At 46.9% G+C, this 12298-nt stretch overlaps 1 protein-coding gene across 1 annotated transcript; it reads left to right on the plus strand.

Moving 5' to 3' along the window:
* The first annotated feature begins 3772 nt into the window (after positions 1-3772).
* Positions 3773-6842, plus strand: cited4b (Cbp/p300-interacting transactivator, with Glu/Asp-rich carboxy-terminal domain, 4b). The gene is made up of 2 exons (XM_035635649.2): positions 3773-3985; positions 5038-6842. Exon 2 carries the CDS (start codon positions 5047-5049, stop codon positions 5923-5925), a length of 879 nt encoding a protein of 292 aa, XP_035491542.2. The 5' UTR covers positions 3773-3985; positions 5038-5046; the 3' UTR covers positions 5926-6842.
* The last annotated feature ends 5456 nt before the right edge of the window (positions 6843-12298 follow it).

A 12298-nucleotide genomic window follows, 5' to 3' on the forward strand; every position in this document is an offset into this window, starting at 1 on the left:
AAGGCCTGGTGCAGTGTTGACACGGCCAGTCACTGCTGGCAGAGACAGCGCTGGATTAATCAGGTAGGTAGGATTGAGTCAGCTGGTCTGAGATCAGTGGCTATTAGTGATTGCTGACACAGATAGAAGATGACTTGAGTAATTTGTTCAGTGTCTGATGGTTGATGATTGATGTAGTTCATAGTATGAAGGGTATAGCTTCCCATCAACTCCCATATCTGATGTTCTCAACACGCGATGACCACTACGACACTCCTACAGCAATACAGGAAGTACTAATACTGTAGCTAAACTGAATAAATGATATAATGAGGACTAATCCAATTACATTCTGGTTGAAAAATCTCACAGAGGATGATTCGCAGCGAGTGACGAGGCACTCTACCCAGGCCCCGACCCTCACCCGAATGCTGCAAAGTTTTTCTGCCGTTGTGAACTCTGAACTTTTCCGGAGTTCATGTCTCTGATAACAGCTCCGGAGAAACACCAATGACAGGCACTTTAAATTTCGAGGAACTAAAACGAAAATGAAAAATTATAAAAAGTTTTTAAAAATAATTACATATAAATGAATGCTTTAGCAAATATCTATCCTTTATTCCTTGTTATTCTCACCCTGCCAGGACTCACCAGAAAGCAGAGGACTAATACAGAACAATGATGTTGAAGAAGAAATAACAAGGAAGAGAAGTAAATCATATCTGTTTACGATCACATCTTTTAACTACTAATGCCAGGTTCTTTTTAAAATTTAAAATTTTAATCTTTCATTCTAAATGGATGATGTTTGGTGGGTTTCATGTATTCAAAAGAGAATTAATGTACTGGGGGGAAAAAGTGGGTTGGCTAATGCAAATGATATGCGATGATCACAGATGCATTACTTCTGAGAGACTGACAATGCACGCCCACAGCTGACACTCAGTGGATCTCCTGCCTGCCATTATCTCTGTTGGGTATGTGCAAGAGGGGAAAAAACAAACAGAGTTAGCATGGTGTCTGGCCGCCAAAGGGAATATCTTGTTCCACTTCCTCGTTCCGCGATTGTGGGTGTTACATTTCTTCAAGCTTCTCCTCTACCAACATGCAGGGATGGGGACGGTTGTCAAGTGTTTCATGATCGTACAGGTGGTTCCTCTGTGGATAACAACAGTGATCCACTGCACTACACTCTGGGTGGGTGCTCTTGCTCCAAGGGGGCTCTCCACACATTCCCAGACGCTGTTGAGGAGCAATGAACATTGGCCTCTACAGACTCTCTGTCGGTTTTTCTTGACGTGACGCGGATGATCTAGTCCAATGACCAAACACTGTTTTCAGACATTAATTTCCGTTAAATGTCCGCAAAGTTGTGTCTGGACATTTTGTGAATTCATATGTGAGTTTGCATTTCACATATGACGAACACAGTTTGCAGTTTACAGTCATCGACGTGCCCACTCGCTTCGCAGGGGATTCTCCAAAGACTTTCCTGCTGTATTCTCACATGGACTCACTGGGACATTCCCCGGAAATTTGACTAGGGGGCTGGCAGGGAAAAACGTTCCGGACAATGTTCGAGGCAACATTTGCTTGGTTCATTTGCATTCTCACATACAACCGCTTCTGGGGGAGTTCAAGGAAATGTCCGTCACGTTGTTTTGCCTTCATGCTGGCAGCACAGGTTGTCACAGTTGATGTAGAGGGGAGAGCCAGCATGGTCGGAATGGACGCCAAAAGCGGCTGCGTTGCTAAATGCCTGCACACTGTGTGCATCACTGCGGCGGCAATATGCCAGCTTTCTTTGGTTTTAGTGTAAACAAGTAAAACCAGCATGACGAGGGGTCGTCTTAGCAGCAATATAGCGGCACCTCTGTTAAAAACGAGTTGCACATACATTTTCTCACTTGCTCTTTCCCCTAGAAACACACACACACACACACACACTCATATAAGAACGGAAATCAATAAACGGCTTAAGACAAGGTTTGCAGACGGTCATCCTATAAACCGTATAGATTACAGTCAGCGTTGCGGATAAATCTGTGAAACATACACAGTAAATAAGGAAAACAGCCTTTAAGCGGTGTCTAATCACAACAACAAATGCGATATTCAGCATGATTGCAAATTGCATCGTGGCAAATTGGATTCTTTATTCAAATATCTTGGGTTTTAAAGAGACAGCGATGTGACTGGTGAGCTCCTGAAGGGACGGACACATTGCCTGTGCTCTGTAAAGAAGAATGACACTATCAGGAGCTTCTGGCTCTGTAATTTAAAAAAAAATTAAAGATGGTTTTGATGCATTTTAAAATGCATCTTTGTCATATGGTCACAGACTGCAGTAATCTTACACAACACATATGTCCGACTAAAAGAGAGTTTATCACGGCACAACAACAAAAACTTATGTTGATTCTTTGTTTTATTTGGACTGACTGGCTGGGTGAGTTTCTCAGAAAGCACCAACACCTGGGAGTGGCTTATTAACACAAGCTTAAAGTGGCCGGACAATGTCAAACAATGACAAACGCCGGTCCGTGGTTGCCCATTTATAGACAAATTCCCCCCGACAATAGACTGGCTCGCTCTCTGCCGAAGAGGTTCCATTCATTTGCAATTGCAGGCAAGGGGGGCCATTGTCCTGAAGTGGGCAATCAAGAGTCGTGTGCATCTGAGGAGTGGAGGTACAAACACACACACACACACACACACACACACAGGTTAAAAAACAACAACACAAACATACATCCATGCATGGCAGCAGTTGCACTGGCTGCTGCACCAAGTGTGGCCAAGAATAGCACACGGGCTACATTCCTCTGCTATCCCCCCCCCCCCCCCCCCCCCCCCGCCGCCCAAACGCAGCAGACTGGTGGGTCACATGGACCCAAAAGCGATCACAGTCATCTTGAAGATGAAGTGTTCATGCACATAACTTGCTGCGCGTGCGTACAAACACACACACAAACACACACACAGGCCAAATATATGAGTAGGTGCAGTCAATTTGGAAACATGAATTACGAGTCTGATGTCATGGTATGTGGCACTTACTGCCCTACATAGATGTATAAGAATGGCTTGATAGATAGATAGATAGAAAGAAACAAACACAAATTTATATATCTATATAGATATATATATATCTATATATATCTATCTATCTATATTTTTCAAATTAAGCTAACTTGGTGACAGCCCTTATGTGTTCCAATCATTTAAACGCAGCAGCAGCAGATGAAGTGTTCATGCACATAACAGTGTGACACTGTGCGCGCCACAGGCCAAATATATAAGTAGGTGCAGTCAATTTGGAAACATGAATTACAAGTCTGATGTCATGGTATGTGGCACTTACTGCCCTACATATAGGAATAGATTGAAGAAGTATAGGAATAGATTGATAGATAAATTGAAACAAAACTATATATATATATATACAATATATATCAACAATAATATTCCTATTTATATATCTATTCATATATCTATCTCAAATGAAGTCCACTGGATGACAGCCCTCGTGTGCTACTCATTTAAACGCAGCAGCAGCAGCAGCAGCAGTTAGGCATGAAGACAAACAAGATGTCCAAATATTCTTTTTCAAAAGGCAACAGAGGGGAGGAGGATATTTAAATTGGCCACTGCGTGTCACGGCTCTCCGGCAGGCCCCCGTCTTCTTCTTCTACGGCCATGCACAATGATATTAAGTAGGGGCCAATGGGAACAAAGGAGAGGCAGGGCCGAGGCTCCGCCTCTCCCCGTCTGCCTTCCTCGGAGCTTTTCACATGTACATAATCCCGGAGTTGACCCAGAAAATAGGCAGTCGTTTTCAAGATCTGATGCGGCAGAGTCTTTTGTGCACCCCGTCCCCCCTCTGCCCGAGCATGAAGCGTAACCCTGCGGAATACACACTGTGATTCAGAGGAGCACCGGTCCATTTTTTTTTTACGCACGGAGCCGAAGCGAGTCGCGCAACTTTAGGCAAACGAGGATCAGGGTGAGTGGATTTTCGGAGCGGATGTGTGTGTGTTGGAGGAACCGGGGCTTTTGCTGGAGGTCTCGGGGGCTGCCGCCGCTCCATTGTTTGCATCCCCCCGTTCCCAACTCCAGATGGACAAAATGGATCATATCGGTCCAAAGCGTCGCGGGGTGGAAAAAATCAAATAAAATCGAAACGAATACGAAACATCTGAGCGGCATCGAGGCGGTCGCATCCGGAGACAACCGAGAAAAAAAAGCCTTTGTTGGGATCAACTGGCCGGTCGGTTAGGGGGAGAAAAAAAAGGTGGTGATCCAGCGTTCGGTTGGAGATGTTGCATGATGTCAGTGCTCTTTCTTTGTTGCAACCTTACGTGCGTAAAAAAAATAAACCGAATTTTTTTTTGTTGTTCACCACACCACCCCCCTCTCCGTCTCTCACGCCTCAGCTGGCGTGCAACGCGGATGGGATTTAAAAGCAAATGCACCACGCGATGCACGATCATTTTCCTCCGGTTATTTTATTGTTGTTGTCGTCGATGTCGTCGATCGCACGAACGATCCGATCCGGACGTTGGAGCAGCCAAACAAATGTGTGTGTGTGTGAACCTGTAATTCCGACCTGGGCGTCCACGCCGTGGCACAAAGAGGGGGCAGGTTCGAGGAGGACTGAACACAGCAGTGTTCGTCAGTGGACGAAGAAACACAAACACTGTTGCAGATGTTTAATTACCGGAAGCGTATTGGGGTGGTTTCACCTGAGGTGCAGTTGTGACACTACAGGGAAGGGTTAGGGTTATGTACCTTTTGTTGCTTTTACAATGGAGGTGCAGCTTCTGGTACACCGTATATTAAAAGAAAAGGTCAATAAGCAGGAGATGAAACTGGTTTAAAGTGCATGAATGTGAATCACACATGGCAACATTAACATGACACTGTCAACCAGTTTGATACTGGTTTCGCGTGGACTTGCACATCACGCCGGGCCTCGACCACGAGGCACATTCTCTGAATTCTTTTCTGCCGATTCCAAACATCTCCTAACACTGTCTCTCCCCCCTCTTCTCACAGACAGGAGGCATGGCCGACCATCTGATGATGCCCATGAATCACAGCTCAGCGGGCGCCAGTCTCCACGGTTACAGGATGGGCATGAACGGCGGCCTGCAGGCGGGTCACCAGCAGCATGCCAGCCAACAGGGCATGCGGGCGCTGCCCAACGGCCAGATGATGCACTACGGTGGCGCCCAGGCCAACATGGAGTCCGCCATGAGGCAGCGGCAGGGCATGGTGGGCGGACCCATGAACGGACAGCTGAACGGGGCCCAGATGGGTCACCACCAAATGACCTCTGGGAACATGATGTATAACGGCCAGCCCCAGCAGCAGCAGCACCATCCTCAGCAGCAGCATCACATGCACCCACAGCAGCACCAGCACCAAGCTCAGCACCCGCAGCAGCAGCAGCAGCAGCACCCGCAGCAGCAGCAGCACCCGCAGCAGCAGCACCCACAGCAACAGCACCCACAGCAACAGCACCCACAGCAACAGCACCCACAGCAGCAGCAGCAACAACAACAACAACAACAACAACAACAACAGTTCATGAATGGAGGGTTAACATCCCAACAGCTCATGGCCAGCATGCAGCTGCAGAAACTCAACACCCAGTACCACGGACACCCACTGGGGCCTATGGGTGGGAACCACATGGGGCCCACAACCCAGTATCGCATGAACCCGGCTCAGCTGGCTAACATGCAGCACATGGCAGGGCCGGCCCTGGCCCTGAATGGCATGGACGCGGACATGATAGACGAGGAGGTCCTGACCTCGCTGGTCATGGAGCTGGGCCTGGACCGGGTCCAGGAGCTGCCGGAACTCTTCCTTGGCCAGAATGAGTTTGACTTCATTTCGGACTTTGTCAGCAAACAGCAACCCAGCACCGTGAGCTGCTGAGAGGACCCGATTTGCAAACGAGGCACAAACGAACGCAGAGGAGTGAGAATTGTCCAGGATGGATAACGGGTGCTCATCTCTTCACTTTTTATTTTGTGGGCACCTCCCTGTACAACTGCACCAAGCTGCGGCACGGAGTGCACAGAAGAGAACTTTGGATATCCACAGCGAAATGCACAGTGCTCATGTCTCGTGTGTGCTGGTGGCCAGAGGGTGGCTGGCTTCAGGGCTTGGTTCCACCTCTCCCATTTCCTGGACATGAATGTACTAAAGAAATGCTGAAATTCTTTGAAGCCACTCTGAACAATGCTATGACACTGTGCAGCTCCCAAGCCAGGACTCTGTGACAGTTTACCAGTTGAAAGGGTGTATTTATTTATTCCTAACTGAGAAAACTGATATAAAGAACAACCACCTTCTCCATTATTGGAACCAAGTGGCTTCAATAATTTTTTTTTTCCCTGAGAGTAGTGCGGGGGAGAAAATTGAATTTAAGTTCTCCGCTCATGATTATTTTTCCAATTCTAATTGGCCTAGTATTAAAAATAAGCTCGGATGACAAGGTCATCTAAAAGGAGCTGGGATTTTTCTATCACTAAAATCAAGACGCGACAGAATTAAAATGTTATGTGATTTGAATGGGAGTCTCATCCAGATTTTAAAAATGGTTCACTTTTGTTAAAGGTGCTGCCTTTTTTAGATGTGATGTTCTCGAAAACCTACTGCTTGTACTGTATGAAGCTGTATAACTCCAACGTGTCCACACTGTTTGTGTTCTATTTGGAGATGTAGAACCGCCTTAATCACGCAGATTCTTATTTATTGGTTGTTTATATTGTCCCCTTTTTTGTGGTCAAGATGGGGGGTGGTCTTTGTGAAAGGGGTTTTGAGGATCAATAAAGATGGCCTGGTTAGAAGTGTGGCCTGCTTTTCCATTCATTGCACAGCTCTTCCCCTGGGCAGTAGAGGGGCCGGCTAAGTGCTTAGGTTAACCTGTGGGTGAAGGGAAACCTCGGTTTCCCCTCCAAGTCTGGGATGGAAATGTTTAAACAGATGCAATATTTATGCTTTTGGAGAGGGATCTCCACTCCAAACCCCCAGGGTTTTCATTAGCCCATCTTCCGACTAAATTGAGGGATCTCTTCGTCTGTATTTCAAATTTCCGATCGACAACGGTTCCTCCTCTTATTTTCAAATGTAAACCGCATTGTCGTTACTATGGTAATCAACCACCGATCTAATGGTGTCACTTATGATATCGTCAAAGGTCACGCTCCGGCCTGACGGACACTGCACTAGTTAACTCAATTTACAATTTCCATCCCCAAAAACAGACACGGTGTCACTAACGGCAACATGACTGACACATGGTGATAATTGCGTAAAAGAGAGAAGCCGCACGGTGTCAGTTTACATCTGATATGACGTCCCGGTTAGCGATAATCAAATGGGACTCACTGTGTAACATTAATTTCTTGTCGATTAGATAAACAGAGGCCGTGCACGGACATTAAGGGTGGTGAAAATAGTCCCACAAAGGTCGGTGGCTTTACAGGAGGGGCATTTGAATGACACTGGTTTCTCTATAGCACCAGAAACATTTGTTTCTTTGCTGGGTGTAAAGGGTAATGTGAGTGTGTTGTTGGGGGCGGGGGGGGTGACCAAACAATGCCTACCTTGATGGGGGTTTAACTGACTCAAAGCCTGTAAGCCCCAACTCAAAGACAGTAGCCTCTCTTGCACGGCATGTGTCACGGCGGTGATGTTTGCGCTTCTATTCCGCCGCGCTTGTATAAAGTACGATCGAGGAAACGGGGATGTTCGTGGTTGGTTCACCTTTTATGCCGACAGCATGGGAGGTAGACGAACGGCCAAATCGATGCCTTGTGTAAGCGGGACACATGCTGCTGTGTTGCATGTCACACCTCCGGTTCCAGAGCGCCAGCACACTATGTGAAGTCGCACTGGGGCAGCAGTGTGCCGGCTTTTTTGTGGTTCAGTTAAAACAAGCAGAGGCGCCGCGGCCGGTGGTGTTCTTAATGGAAATACGTCGGGACCTCTGTAGTGGATGGTCAGGGGAAAAAAAATAACAACATACTCAAGGCTCCAATATCACTGAACAAATGCCACGCAAGTGCACAAACAAACCCTCGCACCGCGGCAGTTGGAAGAGTAAAGCCGTTTTCTCCTGGCATAATTGCATCCATTATGAAATGAGGGTAAAGTGCCTCTCTGCGGCGGCTGGGGTTGTTGGATTGTTTTGCGCCTCCGGGCTATGAAAATGCCTGATTAGGGTCATGTTGGGAATGTCACCGCCGCATTTAGCTTTTCACATTGTCAACAAAGGCATCTTTAGCGGCATCATGAGTAACAAGGGGGAGGGAAGGAGAGCATGTTGTTGGAAAACCGGGACTGGTGTTTCACTCAATTTTCTTCTGATTCAGCTCTGCTGCTGCGGCGGCAGCACTTATTTTCATTTGTCCACATTGTGGCCAGTTTTAAAAACAAGACATCACGGAGGATCCAGACTCAAAATAGGTCGACCTGGATATGGGCTCGTTTCACGTAACAAAGACTTGCTTTAGGGTGTGTGTGTGTGTGTGTGTCTTTCTATGGTCGTTCAAATCCATCGTGGTAAGGGCATTTTGTCCCGTCCTCACAACTCCGAAAGGATTTTATTAGAGCTAAGTCGCAGTGTTGGGGTTAGAATTAGGTTTGTGCTTGGGTTGGGGTTGGGCATGTAGATGTGATGGTCATGGTTAGGCTAAGGGCCTAGGAATGCATTATCTCATTTGAGCGTACTCACGACTATAGAAAGACAAATGTGTGTGTGTGTGTGTGTGTGTGTATTTTCTTGGATTTAAGCTATCAAGAGAATGGCTCCTAAGTAGGCCAACAGCCTTGGCGCGGTGCTCAGTAACGGCTGTGGGTCTCTTGCCCAATGCCAGTCTGGTGAGTTGGTCTTCTGGTGTGTGTGGCACATGGGGCATGCTGGCACACGGTCAGAACACCGTCTCCTCCTATATCTCGTAATTGTACGCTGCACCGTCGAGCTCCCTGTTTAGCCCCAATTAAAAACGCAGAGGTTTGTTGTCTCTCGACTGTGGCTCCATAGGTGGACGCCTGCGTATGCCAAACAGACCCTGTTTGCTCTCCCAATCCCTTGTTATGACTGGCGCCCGCCTCGCGGAGGCCAGTCTAGACAGACGCAGGCTGAGCAGGGTGGGACGCCGCGAGACGCTCACTGTTACTTGTGTTTTTCTTTCTGCTCTCTCGTTTTTCCCGGGGCCCACCGACAGCAACTGCTCAACACGAGACTGCGACTTCCGGTGGTGGCTCGCTGCTCTCTCGATATTAGTCACACAAACCAAAAGCCACATTCTGACGGGGAGGCAGACAGTGCAACGCGAACGAAACAAAAAGATAAGAGGATTTCTCCAGTTTGCAATTAGAAATTAGGTGGAGGGATTTTTTTTGTTGATCTACCCCTTGGGGTATTTCTTAGCTGGGTTTTCCCACGATGCTTTTATGACTCCTGTGAAAACCCTTCGGTAAACATCACACGCGCGTAATGCAAAACTCGATCTATGCCACATTCCTCCTCTTCTGCACACTATCTGTGAATAAATCGTGCATTTCTATGCATTGGGGGCTGTCTTTCCAGGCTCCCGTCCAGCTGGTGCCAAGCCTGAGCTCATGGTAATTTCGGGCACAGGCGCCGGTGACAGATATAGGTGGTCATTTGCTGTTGTCACGCACGGCCAGGCCTTCACATGCACACGCACGGCATCAGCACACAAACCTGATCAAACAGGCAGGCAGGGATACTTAAACATCAGCGTGGGGGCCCGGGGGAAGATAGAGGATTAACGTGTCAACGACCCACACCTTTGTTTTTAGACTTTATTATTTCAAAAATCCTTTTAAATGTAAGAACATGAAGAAAATGTTCCCCCCCCCCTTTGCCCCCAGTGTGAATAACCGTACAGCAGAGAGTATCACACAGTGAAAGTGAGAATTGCACTTGAGTTTCCCCGTCGAGAGGATGAGTTACTTATTGACAACAAGGGGCACGGTCCTGTCTCCGTGTGACTATTGTGTGAAGAGGACACGTTTGAACTTGTCTGTCTTAACAAGAGAGTTCGGAGGTTTTTGTCATGTTTAGTGTTAACCATTGTGTGTGTGTGTGTGTGTGTGTGTGTGTGTGTGTGTGTGTGTGTGTGTGTGTGTGTGTGTGTGTGTGTGTGTGTGTTGGCAGGGGGTAAATAAACAGCAGATCCCTCTCTGGGCAGGGTTCATTCAGTGGACGTGTTGACCAAGCCAAACTTCCTGATTTTCTAGATGAACAGTCACCTATCTCCACTTGACATGTTATTGGACACTGCTCTTTCCCTCCCCTTCTTTAAAGCCCCCCCTTATCAAAAAAAAACCCCCACATCACAGATATTTCAATGCAACAGGCCTCCTCTGGAAAACATCAGCTGTGGCACTGTCGGATTCTGCTCCTGGGCTTTTTCTTCACTAAAGCTCAGCGACTCAGCTTGTAAAGCAACAAAAACGCCGTCCTCTCGCCAAACAAGAAGGGGGGGAAAAGTCATATAATCACATCACACTTTCTCTCCTGGAGCGGCATAGTTTCGCTGTCTCAGTCATCGTTTTGTTTTCCATATGAATCCCGCCGGGGAGGCTTTCTAAATGCAGCTATGTACCTTGTGCATGAGGTAAGTGGCTGATTCTGGCATGTCGGGGCAGGTGACACGGAGGTTGCTTACTGACTAGCAGCCCCCCACCCCTTTCCCCAAAATTGAATGGTTTGCCAGCTATTTCAAGTTAAAGGAGGGGTGTGTAAATAATTTATTTCCCTGCACACGGCTGACACTCCTCTGTCGGGGCGGCTCGAACACATCGAGGTGTCCCAACAATGTCTGAAGGTGGTAAATATTTAAGGGTTGCGTGATTTACACAGTCAGGCCAAACTGAGCGGAGATGCGGTTTTCGCGCCAGTGGCAGAAAACGAAACCCCGGTGATGGCTCAAGCCATGTAGCGATTTTTTTGGTAACATTGCTAAAATGCTGTTTTCTATGTTTTTATTGGATTTGAATTTCATGTTTTTTCTTTCCTTCCGTGTAATTAACACCAATTGGGCCACAAAAATAAGTTCCAATGTGTCAAAACCTGCCAAGCTAATTGTAAAGAAATCTAATCTAATCTAATAACCTGTGAAGACAATATTGCACTTTTAAAGCTGAAAATGTAAAAAAAAAAGAAGAAAAAAAATGTCGACGCTGTGTCAGCGGGGGTGTTAAATCAACCCGAGTGTTTCCTGTTTCTGTGCAATATGGTGCAGCGTCTTCACAAAGACTGGACAACACAAGTCCAGCATTTAACACGAGCAGGAAAATAGTTTGACTCAAGCGGGGAGAATTACAGGTTCGGAGGTCAGAAGAGAGGGTCACAGAATTAGTACAAGCCATGTTCTGTACACGGTGTCTTTGTGAGCAGCGCTTTAAGCCAGCGTGTTAATCTGGTGACAGTGGCGGGCACATGCTACCAAAGACAAAAGTATCACGCAGGGCGGAATTCGTACAGGAGCGCGGCTCTTGTGAGGCTTTACAAGCGTAACCCTGTAGTAGGTGAAACCTAAATATACGGCAAAGGCTGTGTGTTCATGGCAAAGTAAACCACGTCCATGCCAGTGGAAATTAATGTACCTGTGCTTTTCTGAAATATCGTGCGTTTGACCGTGATTCATGCCCCTTTTTTCTCCATCTACTTCTCCATTATCTCCCAATCAAATGTCACTGGCGATAAACGGGCAGAGCATGTCTGCTGCCTCGTTTACAGAAACTGATGAAATCTTAATATGATAGAAAAATCTGTAGTTGGACTTGACCGTTGACAAGGGGCATATATCTCAGACACAATTTCTAGAAACAAACAAACAGGGCCTACGGCTCACAGAGATGTCCCAGTTCTTCTTGGACATGATTCAATTTTCTTCTTCCTCTTGTCATTTAGCACAACAATCCCTCGGTCTGCATTAACCATTTTTGCATATTTGTAAAAGTAATTAACTCCAAACTGCGACTGTCTGCCCGATCTTAATCAGAACACATTGTGTTTTGTCCCGTGTGTTCAACTCTGCGGGCCTTTGCATTTGAAAACACGGTCAGAGGAATCACTCCATGTGTTACAAATCAGGACATTGCACAATCTGGAAAAATGACCCAAAAGATCAATCTGACGAAGGAATTCAAGTTGATTCCTTTGTAGCCGAGTTCTCAGGACCCTCGCCCTCACTGAAAGCACCTCAAAACGACGGCCCAAAGGCATGCTGGGAATTCTGGGAGCAGCTGCAGAGAAGATTGCAGA

The sequence above is a fragment of the Scophthalmus maximus genome, chromosome 1 (assembly GCF_022379125.1).
Source record: "Scophthalmus maximus strain ysfricsl-2021 chromosome 1, ASM2237912v1, whole genome shotgun sequence".
NCBI classification, from domain to species: Eukaryota; Metazoa; Chordata; class Actinopteri; order Pleuronectiformes; family Scophthalmidae; genus Scophthalmus; species Scophthalmus maximus.

Excerpts from the sequence above, each read along its gene's own strand:
- cited4b (XM_035635649.2), top strand. The coding sequence starts at position 5,047 with ATGGCCGACCATCTGATGATGCCCATGAATCACAGCTCAGCGGGCGCC.